This window comes from Lepisosteus oculatus, chromosome 2, assembly GCF_040954835.1.
Source record: "Lepisosteus oculatus isolate fLepOcu1 chromosome 2, fLepOcu1.hap2, whole genome shotgun sequence".
In the NCBI taxonomy this organism is placed as follows: Eukaryota; Metazoa; Chordata; class Actinopteri; order Semionotiformes; family Lepisosteidae; genus Lepisosteus; species Lepisosteus oculatus.
This window is the reverse complement of record NC_090697.1, coordinates 23,169,213-23,183,526: the sequence shown is the minus strand read 5'-3', so window position 1 is coordinate 23,183,526 and position 14,314 is coordinate 23,169,213. Positions and strand designations below refer to the sequence as shown.

Here is a 14,314-nt window from a genome sequence, read left to right as displayed (position 1 = left end):
GTAACTAATATGAGGTAACTAAACCTAGAAAATACAGATCTTAGTGTTTGGGGTATTTAAGAGATTGCTCTAAAAGACTGAAACTGATAAAACTGCAATGCAGTTGTCACCCTGTTTGCTGCCCTGCCCATCATTCAAAAATCAAGAACTCAATTGCAGGAAGATGCAGATAAGTGTTTAAAAAAGGAAAAGACAGTACAGTAGTACTAGTAGTACCAAAACCAAACTTAACTAAATTAAGCTAGGTCCACCGCTTAAAAGCCCCAGTTTAAACATAAGGTGTACTGTGTCAGAGAACACTTGCAGTTTATGCTCTGTGCCGATAGAGAAAAACGTTTTCTTTGTAATATATGGAAACCTTCCCAGTGTGTATGCTGACAACACCAGAGGGCAGTGTTCTTCATCACTGAGATTTATTGCTTATGTTCAGATAACTGCAATTACACCTGGAGGTGAAGAACTTTTGCTTTTAGTTCTGTTTTTGTAAAGCAATGGACAGAGTTCAAAATCAGTGAATCACATGGTTAAAAACAAACTTGGACGCCAGTTTCCTGACTGATCTGAAAACAAAACACAAACTGGTATGTGGTCTACGGTGCAAAAACCAACAAGATGCCTTACTGCTAGTTTCTTGCAAAAGGTGTCAAGTCCAAATATAGAACTGGTAGACAATTTCGAGCAGTGCTTGGAGATTTACATTTATCTTCAAGAAAACAACACATAATAAACACATAGATAGCATCTTTCATCTTACATTCCCTAGCTGTAAAAGGAGATGTGTGCATATTTGTTTCTATGTCAAACTCTTAGCATGGCTAAAACCTTTGGCCAAACTCTTGGCTAACTCTTAGCCAACAGTCTTAACATGAAATATTTTCAGTCAATCAGAGACTTGTAAAACAACACAAGGGATACTGGAAAAAAATATATATATGTCCCAGTGAAATGCTTTTCCCTGATTTTGAAGAGTGACATAGATCTTTTTCAATCATCACTTATTCTGAAGCTTTAAAGTTCTGTAACCTGCTTTCTTGTGTGGGTGGATTAAGAGCCAACAGCAAATATATGCTTTTTTTTAAAAGTCTCTAAAGAGCTGATTGTATTCGTTATCACAAAGTAAAACTGCAGCAATAAGATAAAAAACCCTCCAAACCTAAATGACTCTAAACTGATTTTCTTTGCTCAATCAGATAAAACAATTAGACTGCTACTTGCTAATTTGTAGTGCCCAAAGGCTAAAACATCTATATCTATCAAAATTTGCTTTTACTGTTATCAACCCCAATAAGTTTATTTTCAGTAATGTAAGAGATTAGAGATTATTTTCTAACTGAGTGCACATTTAATCTAGACATCCCAGCTTTATTAGTTGCAGTCCTGGATGGCAGGCAAGGTAAAGGCCTCTGTCAAACTGAATTGGAGATTTTTTGAGTTTTGTTCAAACTTCGTAACGGTCATCATCTGATTTGGTTTCCTACATACAGACATCCTGCTTCTCATTATCCAATTCTTTTATTTTTCGGGCTTCTCCAGATAAGTGGTGTCACGGGAGCCAATATTATCAAGTGCTATTAAGCCGAGGTTTAAAAAGCATTGATGATTCAAAATTAATGACATTAAAAGACTTCCTTTCCTCCTCAAAACTGGTTTCACATAAAAACACTTATTTAAAGGTAACACTTGTGCAAAGAGGGCAAGTATGGCATAGATGTTCTGACAGCTCTAGTAAACTTTTAATGTAACTTAGCATGTAGCTTTATTTTATTTACATGAAGCTGAGGGGTGTAAGCCACATAAGAAAGGTGACAAATGAGATCAGGCTACTCAGCCCAAATAGGCTTTTTAGTAATTAATAGCTTATTGATCCAAGGATCATATCCACAGTTATTTCCTGAAGGAAGCCAGTGTATCAGCTTCAACAACATGACTGGGTGGCTTGTTCCATGCTTACACGTTGTGTCAAAAAAGGGCCTCTTGTTTTAGTTCCTAAATGTACTCCCACCTAGTTTCCAGTTAGAAAATTAGAATGACGACAGTGAACCCTATTGGTGCATTATTTTAACAAATCGGCAGTCAACAACATGTCTTTGGGCAAGTGCCTCCAGCTTGGGTTGGCGCTACAGTCTTTCCATCATCCCCTGCTATCAACCTCACTCGTATGAAAAAGCTTTATAAGTCTTCAGAAGGAATTCATCATTGAGGGAACTTCACAGATTGATTTTTCTCCACAGATACTGCAAGATCCTGTTATAAAAATAAATTCACCGCTCCACTCTAACTAAAATTGCTTTTAGAAGAGTTCATTGTACCCTCACATTGCTTGAGGTAGTTTTCATTTTCACCCACCTTTTTGGTTTAATCTGAAACAGGAAAGGAGCAAAATGACCTTGCTTCAGACAAAGTACAAACATAATCACAAGCGGGAACTGCTTCTCCTCAGAGGGTTCATTAATTGTCTAAATAACCCAGTAAAACTATGCGTGCGTGTGTAAAATTAAATTGAAAAACAGAGACAGAAGACTTCTTGAAAGACATGTCAGTTTGTATGTCATACCTTTGTTTCTTTCTGTTGCTTTGGAAAGTGAGTGCAAGACTCAAGATTTAAACATGTTTAATTAACCAAGACTTCTCCAAGTCCAGGCAATGCAGGCTCCTGGGTGGTTAGACAAAAAGGAAGACACCTAAAGGGGCTTCTGTCAGTTATAAGAAAAAAAAACTATATCGATATAAATTCATTTTTCATCTTGCAGAACAGGAAGATTCGATAAAGGGGTGCAATGCTGTGGTGAATTTATAAATTATTTCAGCTATATTTGGTAAAGGATCGACATTTACACAGTTAGCTATTTAAATATGTGTTGCATACAGAAATAAAAAGCAAACAATTATATATACAAAATACTTTTTATTCAGGAAGACACGGTGCACAGTGGCTAGCATTTCTGGTTTGCACCACTGGGACCCTGGGTTCAATTCCTGGGGTACAGAGTTTGTACATTCTCCTGTACAAACCTAGGTTTATTCTGGGTGCTCCAGTTTCCTTCCACAGTCCAAAGGCAGACTCTGGTTAATCGGATTCTGGAAATTTTGGCCCTGGCATGAGGGTATATGTTTGCATCTGTGTGTGCCCTTCAATGGACTGGCATCCCTTCCAGGGTATATCTGCTTTCCACCTGTTGCCTGCCAGAATAGGCACCAGCTCCCCTGAAGATGGATGGATGGAATACTTTTTATTCACTTCCAAAATGTTTTTATTCATAATTTTATAAATACCCTTAATTAAATGAACCTCTTTTTTATTTACTTGATATCACAAGTAAAACAGTCACGTTTTACCCATTCCAACATCCTTGCACTCAAAATTCAAGGATATCAATCTTATGTGTTATCTTCCAAGATGCCGATGTCAGAAAGAAAAAAACAAACAGTGGCTTCAATTGCAGATTGCTTCTGGCTTTAGCAAACAGACTAGTAGAAAGTTAATGGAGCAAATCAACTCCTCCCAGTTATTGAATGGACAAAACTGGCCTTGGCCTGTTAAGAAAGTAAGGGGATTTGCACAGGCCTTCGGCGTCTACTATAAGAAACAGGAGACAGTTTTCTATCCAATTCGTCACTAATACACTCTCGGAACATGCAGAAAATTTTCATCCATGCTGCATGATGAATGCTACTGTGTCTGGAAAGACTAGGTCTATTTATTTTCAATTGACTTGAGTTATACCGTCAGTTGGCATTTTAAAGGCTCATATTTATTTCAGGTCTTGAAATAAAAAATAAATGTGCTTTCCGTCAATCTCCCTCTTTAACTATGCTCATCATCACCAGAAGCCAAGAGCAGAGAAGCCCTTGGCTTCTAGGTTAAACTATACAGTGCACCATTTTTAGAACTTAAAAGTGTGGGACAAGCTTAAACTGATTTAATTTTTAAAAGCAGAAAGGCACAGGTCGATTCGACAGAAGAAAGCAGACCAGACCTCAAATCTTAATAAAGCAGTCAATGGCAGACTCACTTGGTAGGGGTAGAGGGTTACTCCATTGGCTCTCGACAGGGACCAGGTGCCTTCCAGGTACTGGTGCGCCTGGATGGCCACGGAGCTCAGAATATTGCCATTGCTGGGGCTTGTGGGCATCTGCGCCCCAGGTTTTCCAGCGTGCCCCGGAGAGCCGTTCTTCTTCTCCAGCCCAGTGCCGATGCCCAGGCTGTTGGGCTTGCTGGAGTGCTTGCCAGGTAGGAAGCCGGTGTAGCCTGGAGTGCTGTAGGCCGCCGGGAGGTAGGACCAGTCACGGGGCCCCTGCAGGCCACTGATGTTGCGCGAGCCCACCAGAGAAGGGATGCTGGAGAGAGGAGGGGAGCCCGGGGACACGTCGCTCTGCTCGAGGGAGGCCGCCTGTTCGAGAGTCAGCACCATCTGGATGGCCTCTTGCTTCAGCTGGTTCAGGTGGGTGGCGCAAATGTCGCAGCGGTTGTCCTTCTCATTCCATGCCTTCCGGGTGGTGTTGGGGACTTGGAGCTTGTCGTGGATGAGAGCCGAGAACGACGGGTCCTGCGAGGGAGAGGGAAGAATGGGGACTATTAAAGTGGTGGTTTCAGTCCGTGCACATAACTCCAGTGCTGTTTGAGGACTTCTTCCATGAAGGAAATACTAAATATTTCCACAAATGTGCATTTTGTGGTCTCGTTGTGGGACCTCCAAGCTTATTCTTTAAAGCTGATTCTTAAAATAACACCTTTTCCGAGGTTCTAGCTTTTATCTTCTTCCATATATCGATATACCATTTTCTGATTCTAACTAATAAACTGTGGACATTTAACGCATAAAAACAAACTATCTTTTCTGGACTTTTTTAAAATGATGTACTGTACACTAACAGTAAAGACAAAACCTCAAAAGAAGACCCGATAAAAGACCAGTACTGGTAACCTAACAAACAAAGTACTTTCTATTTTTAAATTATCTGAATCATCCATATAACACTCAAAATCAAAAAACAATATATGAACAAAGTACAAGGAAAGTGTTTTTAGTCAAGCCTTTTTTACTTTGATGCTAGCTTGAATAACTAGCACCCTGGAGGGACTTAATTTGTAGAAAATGATGCAACTTAAATCATTAAATTAAAGACCTGGTACTCATCCATGATAATAAACTTCAGAAAATATTGTTCCAAGTTAACAAAAATTAGCTTTTCTTTACAACCTGGTAAAGGACATCATGTGGAGAGAGGAGGAGGGAAAAATATACAGCTGTTAATTGTAATCCATCTTGATAAAGCATTCATGCATTCAGCTTTCTCTGTCTAAAAAAACATGAAAGACACAACGGCCTTAAATGATTTATAAATCCCTGCAGTTTTCACTCTGGCTTTGACTAACCAGCATCTTCAGGGATTCAACTAATTTTAAAGTTTTTTGGAGAAAAATAATGAAATGTCAGTCCTTTAATTTGCCTGCCTTCTGTAGAAACAATTAGCCCCTGGTCAAGTCAGGAGAGACTCCTCTGCACGAGAAGGTCTGTTAATTTAGAGCTGCTAGTTTCTTGGTCTTTGCAATGGCAACTGATTAGATGTTTACGGCAAAGCAATTGTCAAATCTGACCAACCTTAATGCCCACACTATAGCTCTGTCAATATTTTGCACAGTGAAAAGCTCATAAAGAAAGAAATTAGACATACTGTATGGAATATCTAAAAACGCCAATGCATTTGACAACCCACACGCTCAACAAAGGAATCTGAATTGCTTCTGTACTACTTGTACGCAGTATCCTTAACATTTTACTCCACTTTTTTCCTTTTTAAGCATCTCATGCTGAAACAGAAGAATTATCAGGTATCAAGTTGTATAGATACAATGAATAAAATGAAAAATAAAGATTGAAAATACCAGTTGAGTGTCTCAGTGGTTAGCAGTTAGGCTTTTGGAATTGCAGCATTACAGCCCAGTTCAACTCCAGCCAGGGTCACCTCTGTTGAACCTGAATGTTGTCCGCTTGGCAGCTTGAGGAGGCCTTTTTTCCTCTAAACAGCTCATCTGTGAATTGTGGGAGTTAAATCACCCTGTTCGCGTGTGCATGTGCCCTGTGCTTCCTACCTGGACCTACATGAGTTTCAAATAACAACTATTCTGCAGAACTCCAAAGCCCAGAAACCCAGACAACCCCTCAGAAATCACAGTGCTCCTGGTTATTTGCATGAACAGCAGCCAGAAACATAGATGTTATGTTTCTTTTTGTCATCCAAAAAGTGCACATCAAGCAATCTGGAATTCCCGGAGCTTCCTCGGAAAAGCACTCTGGTTCTCAACAGGGCTATATTCATATGTTTTGTACAAGTGTTTCAGAGAGAGAGAGAGAACACATAATTAAAATCCAACTAGAGGATAACTATATGCTTATGCCCCAAAAAATATTTTAGTGACTGATGTCTAGGGAAAACAACAAAAAACATAAGAAATATAGCAGAGGGTGTTCAGCTCTCAAGGTAAAACAGAACTGCATGCCCAAAAATATTCCTTCATTATAAATAAAAATCTAAAAAAGGAAAGAAAAATATATTTAGTTTGCATAAAGATAAGATGGTTAGTGCTTTCACTTTACAAATACTTTACATTAAATTGATCTTAAGACATACTAATTAGAAAACAACAACTAACCACACATTTGTGCTGATAACTATTTGAGAATGTTTTGAGCTGAAGTGCAAGACTCCTTTCAACTTATCCTGCTAAAACACCAGAATAAGCCATTGAAAGGAATTCAAGATTTAAAATACTTTACAACAGTTTCAACAAAAATACTCCCCCCCCAAAAGCATTCAGTATATCAAGTACTAAAGCCAACATTTAAAAGTAAACAACCTTTTCACTCCATTTCATTTAACAAAATTAGTTTATAGTGGAGTACAAACAACAGTAATAAACAGAATTAATTAGGTTACTTTCCTTGTTTGGTGTCATTTATTTTTAAAGGGCAATAAAAATATTTGGTGTGTAGTATTGCCAATCTTCCTTAAATTCTCAAATCTGCCTCATGCTTCACGAAACAGCTAACTATGACTTTTGAAAGAAAAACCTATTTACCAAGATGGAAACCCACCAAGGGGGAAATGCAAATGGCACAAAGAAACTAATGAAAGAACAGGTTTGAAGCCTGCTTGGGTGTAAGGCTTGTAACAGTGATGTATTTAAAAAACATCAAAGCCTTAAGATAAAACCGTGATCTGCTCAGAACACCAGGTGAAAACAGATCCATAGTGAAAGAATGACAATATGGTTTGAATGGCACTCATCTCTTGTCACTAAGACCAAAACAGACTCTGATCAGAACTCTGAAAAATCCTAATTTTGGGTGAATTCTCTCTTCATAGAATTCTGTTTGATTTTACAAAAAAGTCCAAAAGCAATTAATTTACCTTTAAGTAGTCCTTGCGGTAAAAAGCAGCTAAACGTGAGTTAGGAAATTATAAAATGCCAACAAAATTAGTCAAAACAGAACATAGTAAGAGAATGAAAATGTACTACAAATATTTCATTTGTGCTAATTGGACACAGGACCTCAGAGAGGCACTGCATGATACAAAATGTGGACTGCCTCAGTAGTTTTAGATTACAGCGTTGAAGGCTGTGTGGTGGGAACTTTGCATTGTGTTTCATTTATTGCTGGAGAATTAATGTTGAGTGGCACCAAAGTGCCCAGTTGGTATGTAATTAGACAAAGAGGGCCAAATGCCAGCATCCTGAGCTTTCCTTGCGTGATGAGCTTTTCCTGCAAAGGGGGTAACGGTGCAGGGCATAAATCCAGGTAATTAAGGATTTTTCCAAGGCAAAGGGGGCCTACTCTAATTAAAACCACACATTCCTGCTGTCATTGTAAATCTCAGCTTTCTTTCTAACACAGCCATTTTCGGCTTTTCAGACTGATTGACTAACCATGAACTGTGACCTGCACAACCATTCTCTTCTTGAAATCATATTATCCTGTTACAGTACCATGCATATAAATGTGCTCTTTGATGATCGCAGGACTGGGAATTTGGGATAGAACCTGCTGTCTGAATGCATCATCATGGCCTGTGAGGGAGGCAAATTACAAAGCACTGGAGTGTATGAACCGATATCCAGGGTATGTTTTGTAAGGTGATATTCAGAAGAACAAGAGAGCCAAAATGAGGACAAGAGTTGGAAATACCTACCCATAGCTTGACATAAAATGTCATAACAAGTAAAACAGTGCAGGAAGGGTGGTATTATATTATGCAGTTGTGCCGCATTAAAGATACTCAGATCTACAAGGTAACTGGGCAATTGCCACATTTTGTCAAATAGAGCTTAATGATGTCAAACGTTTAGATTTTTTTTGTTATGTTTAAATTAATTTAAACCATGACATATCTGAAATCCCAAAAGAGGCAAGCAGTGTGAGCTACTATATCCGATATCTCTGGACAAGTGATTGGGAAGAATACAAACGCAGTGCTCCTTTTTCCATCTTTTAATTAGACTGCAAAGAAATCAACTGATGATGTTGGTCTGGGAAAACTCTGGTTGACGGTGTTCCTTTTTACTTGTCTGCTCTTGTAGTCTTTTCAACTTAAAAAGATGAAAACAGATTTTAAAAAATCAGTCACGAAGTCGCACCAGTATTATATGTTTATAGAACTCTTCACAAACAAATAGAGAAAATTGCCATGCTGTGAAAGTGTGTGTGTTTTCTTTTATGTGGATGACAGAAGTTAAAGAGAAAAAATAATAAAATGATTCCTGATCTATGAGACCTGTCCGCCTTCAGCTGCAGGAAATTCTTCAGTGAAGACAGGAAAAACAATTTCAATGTCATCATGCACAGCACAGATTACTGCTAGTTACTTACTCTTGTGCTGGGATAAAAGCTGGCAATAGTTTGGAAGGATTTGTTCCTGCTTTAGCTTAAGTGCTACAAGTAGCCACTTTTGCCTGGGTCTTGCTTTCCACACATCCACTGAATGTTATACTTAGCACATCTGCTTTGAGTTTTAGCCAGTATACACGATTAACATTAGAAATTGCTGGTACAGTTATCATGATTTGCCAACCATGCAATTGCAATCCTGTTCACGCCTGCTTGCATATGTAAAATGCATCTACTGTGCTATTGATCTTGCTGTTGAAGAACAGCACCTTTCATGTCAGTTTCAAAGAATTAAACCGGAGAGAGTAGACAGGCACTATCCCACACGATGCCAGCCCTGTGGATAGAGAGAAGGACTGTTTTCCCAAGAGTGGGGGGCAGACCAGAAGGGGGTGGACTGTAAGAGATCTGCGTTACCCAAATGTAGATTATTGCTGTTGTTATTGCTGCTATTATTGTATCACATGCAATAATAAAGAGGTTTCTTTTATTCCACTGTTACAGTAAATAACAGCATTTAGCTTCTGTTTAGCTATTCATTACATCATCTCTTTATCCAGGGGGATAAATGGCTAATAATACTTTCATATCATTTATATAATTATAAAGATGTATAGTACAAATAAGGTGGTCTGATGGCACAGCAATTATTCAGGTTCAGGATACCATTCTGAACCTGCATGTCAGTGTGGAGTTTGCTTGTGTTAGCTGTTCACTTTGTTTTTAGCCAGAGTTTCTGGTTTCCTACCAAATAGACGAAGATTCAGCTGAACAGGCTATTCTATATAGGGTCCCCTGCAAGACATGCATTTAGGTCTTTAATTGTTGAATTGCTTTGAAATTTCAGACCCGATTAACTAACAGGGCAGTATGTTGGACACTTAGCATTGCTGCCACATAGGTGTTGGGTCCTGGGCACCTTTTGTGTGGAGTCCCAATGTTCTCTCTGTCCCAAAGTCATGCTGCGTATGCTATTTGCATCTAATTTTTTTCCTGTGTGTATGCAACACAATGAACTGGCATCCTCTCTTTTGATGCCTTGCACACTATTCTTCAGGGATAGGCTTTGAATTGCCGTGGCACTTACCAGTAGTAGGTGGCTCTCTGATATTATGGATCGACATGTCAGTAATCTGTAAAAGTAACATTATGCCACAGACTGAGTGAGGCCCTTTAATTAATATACAAAAATACTGCTACAACTCCTTGAAGCCACACAGTAGGTAACAACTCAGAGAGATCAATAGAACAGACTGGGCAGGATAAGAGAAAATGACAGACTGACAAAATGAGAGCAAGATATTTTTGTAATTTTACCCACAAGCAAGTACATTTCATCCTAGCTCAAGGAGCCTGAATTGAGGAAATAATATTTCTGATAGTGAACCAAATTCCAGGATGAACAAGAACAAGTAGTAGCTGTGTCAGCATGTGTAGGCTGCAAACGAACAAGTAAAGGTTTATTCCATACTGAAAAAAAAGAAAAGAAACACAACGTTTCGGCTGTGGAACCTTCTTCAATGCATCTCTTTTCAGCCATGAATAAACCTTTACTTGCTCCTGAACAAGAAGATACCCAAACAACTACAACAAGCACCAAATTAAAAACCCACAGGCACATTGGTTAGTCACTTCCAAAACTGTAAAAGCGTAAATTCTTTATACAGTACTAAGGAACCATTTAACATGCAAATCATCAAGGTTACAACCCACAGTGCTAAAGTCAAATCTGTGCATCTTGTGCATAACCTGAAGAGATAAAGAATCAAATGATGGATTACAGATGGCGCCCAGAGAACATAACCAAAATAAAAAAACAAAGACCTTTTGGACAGTGGAAAAACTCAGCTAATTGCCCTTGACTAAACCAACATATGTAATCACATATGTAATCATATTTGTAATCACCACAGCAATCAACCCATCATTCTTCATTTAAAATGAATTTGTTGCTGAAAAATATAGAAAAGAAAACAGATTTGCTTCTCTTACATTCAGCTGCCTCTGCTGAGATGCTGGAAAGTGTCAATTTCAGTGTCACTGTGGTTAAACTAACAGTGCCATGGAATCACACTGGAACCTGATTTAGTTCAACCAAAGCCTTCTGTGAAACAAATATTTATATTTACAAAGGCGGGAAAACCTGTCAAACTTCTTCAGGAACTAGACATATAAGAGTCATTAGGTGGTCTGGCATATGCTGCAGGCTTTTGGAATTTTTGACAAATACCGTGAAATTTAGGTGCAGCATCTCTTAATCGCAGAAACAAGCCATAACCCATAAGTAATCGTTGCTATGGACCTAGCAATACTTGAATTACTGTTACTGTTTATTTTGTTTGAATTTATTTTCTAGCAGCTTACTTGAACAGTCTAGATCACTGAAAACAGCAGCTATTAACAGCTGGTTACTAAGTATGCTGGATCTGTCACAGAAAAATCAATAAACAAAGGTGTTAAGTTACAGTTTTTAACATTTAATATTTTCAGTCTTTAAAAATACTTTCTCCTGTGTTGAAAAGACAGTTGCCCATTTTGTTAAACTGATGACAATCAACGGATTTTACTATGCTGAAATCATACCACAACTAGAAATGCAGGTGCTTAACATTTTTATGTAATTTTATTGGCGATCTTTACTAAGTACATATAATGAGGTAATTCCAAAAGAGAAAAAATCCAAATTAAAAATAATACTCATACCAAACAAATTCATCAATGTTTAAGTAAACAATGAGTGCACCAATGTTTCCTACCATGTCTTCGTTTCAGACAACAAAATATATCTGTGAGGCAAAAAAGCTTAGAGCAAACTCTTGCAGACACCCCTCTAGACATGCACAAAGTTAAACCATGGAAAAGGAAAGTGTGGGGTATCAAAGCAAAAGCAAGAGAGAAGCATGGTGAAAGATACAGAGCTATGATAAAATTATAGGAAGCCATACCGAATCAAATAAAAACTGGACCGCAAGTGAATGGAAGGACTAGAATTGCACGGTACCACAACGAGAAAATAGAGAATTCTTAACTTAGATCTATCACCTAACAGCAGGCATGAATGCAGAGTGAGAACAGGCCAACCCTTTTAATACAAAACCCAGGGCATAAGTAAAAAAGCCTTTTTTGTTCATGCACTGTGCAGTCTGCCATTACGGCAAAACCACACAGGCCATAAACTAGCGAGAATGCTCAGCCTTTGATTTAAAACCATAATCAAAAGTGTGCTTTTAATTAAGTACTGCGTGATGTCATGATGTCTGCTGCTAACCATTTCAAGACATTACTAGGCACTAGGCACTGTTGAGAATCTCATTAATCGCTGTTCTTGGGCATTAGAACCTCTCAGTGGTTTGCTATAAAGCAGAGAGCTTGCAGTGATTTAATAAGATAGTGTGAGAGGTTTGAGGTCAGGTGGCAGCAGGTTAGCAGAGACAAGGTCGATCTTACACTGGCACACTTACTGTAGTACCTTTCATTAGAGAAAAGCAGGACAAAACAGCAGGGGACAGCTGAGTTATAAAGAAACACAACCCACGGTTCACTCCAGCATTGTTGCCGTCAATCTCTTTACGCACAAAATGTACAAGTGTTTGTATATACTTGTGGGATCAGCTGTGAGTGGTAAGTGGACTGTTTTCTTTGGTCTTTCTGCTGTACTTTGGGAGACCAAAAAAAACAGCCCAGTATTGCAATTCAGCACATACCATTGAAGAGTGAAATAAATCCTTCTATTCTAAATAAATTCTATTTTTGTTTCATGATTTTTGGCAGTGTTTTGAATGAAGCTTCGTTAATGGTTTTTACATGTTCTTAAGATTACAAGTTAAAAGTTTTTAACCAGTTTTACACACTTGCTACTGTACTTGCCTCACAGTTACATGGATTTAAAGGCTATTCAGTTAAAAAAGTCTTAAATTTAACAGAAAGAGGAGTAAGCTTAATTTCCTTCATATTCCAAAAACTAAAAAATAATTAAATAAAAACCTTGATACATTTTATTTCTAGTCAACTACTCTAAATTAGTGTAAGTGCAAACTTAATGCAACTATATCTGATACTGTATATATTTAAGTCAACTTGACTAAGACTATGACTGAATAAGAAACTGCTGACTGAATTAACACTGGTCCCAGGATAGGCCGTCTGACTGACTGACACTGGAACCTGTATGCTTTCTCATTTCGGTCCAGAAACCGATCACAGCTGATGGGAGCCTGACACACCAGCCCAGCTGCATGGCAGCCATAACTCATCCATGTTAAGCAAAATGCAAATAGCAATAAAGCAATAAATGGGCCCATGTTATTCACCCAATATCATCCATCTTCTTTTTAGGCAGAGAATTGTTTTCAGGCCTGATAGAGCACAAAGTATTTTATGCAAAGAGGCTAGATCCCGTAGATCCATCTGATGAACAATCAATAGCCCCTGTCATAACCTCACTCATATCATATACTGTTTCATCCTTAGTTATACGACAGGAATGGCAAAGTGCTTAAAGAATAAGCTAAGGTGACACAGCCCATAAAAACACCATTTAGAAAAAATCTTGGCACATTAACATGTATAGAGATAACTATGCTTACAGAAGTATTAGCTAAATGTCCTTCTTGAGCCTCTAATGTTTCCAAGATCTCGGCACAGAATAGCACAAACTTACAAACTTTTCATCTTTTATTAATAGCTCCAGGAAATTTCTGATGGAATAAAAGACCTGGAACATTCAGTCAGATTAAGCTCTTAAAACAAAATTACTGTAACTTACGAGAGAAGAATAATTAAATTACCCCCAAAGCTAAAGAAAACATCTGTACAATAACTCCCTTTGGTCAGTCTTTGTATATAGAAGAGTTTCCAAAAAGTAAGATATTACAGACCCCTGTTAAAAAAAAAGACATTAGAAACAGCTGGTGGTTGCCTGTTTCTTTAACACATTGCCCTCAGATGAGGAACACAAAACAGCAGAAATTAATTAAACTCAAATGAATCAATACTTACCCAACCTTGGTGAGAATGCAAAGCAAAACATAATGGCATTGGATTTGTTTTTGTGTATCAGATCCAGGTTGAAAATAATGCAATGAATAGGAATCATTGAGCTCTAAACCAAGTGGCTATTGAACATTTACTAGCTCACATACAGCAATACAGACATGGGTCAAGGGGGGTTACTGCTTGCAGTCACGCTTCTCAGTTCTGGGTCTGTGTTTTGCATGCTGACTTAATGAACTGCTGGCTGAGTGTTGCACTGTGCTGCACTCCAGCAGGAGGTGTGTCACGAGCAGGTGGGTCACTCCAGTTTCTACGGCGATTTCCTCTACCCGGCTGAACATTCCTTCTAGCCATGTACTCTAATATAACCACAGCCAACCCCAGATAAGGCCCAGGCCATAAAAACAGTAATAAAACCCTCACACTCCATATTA

At 38.4% G+C, this 14,314-nt stretch overlaps 1 protein-coding gene across 2 annotated transcripts in view; it reads right to left on the bottom strand.

Annotated features, from left to right (window-relative positions):
- kif26ba (kinesin family member 26Ba) overlaps positions 1-14,314 on the bottom strand; it is a 185,162-nt gene that overhangs the window by 103,562 nt on the left and 67,286 nt on the right. For both annotated transcript variants that reach the window (XM_015351854.2, XM_006626041.3), the window contains exon 3: positions 4,014-4,547. In XM_015351854.2, coding sequence (XP_015207340.1) covers positions 4,014-4,547 — 534 coding nt within the window. The remainder of the gene's footprint in view (positions 1-4,013; positions 4,548-14,314) is intronic.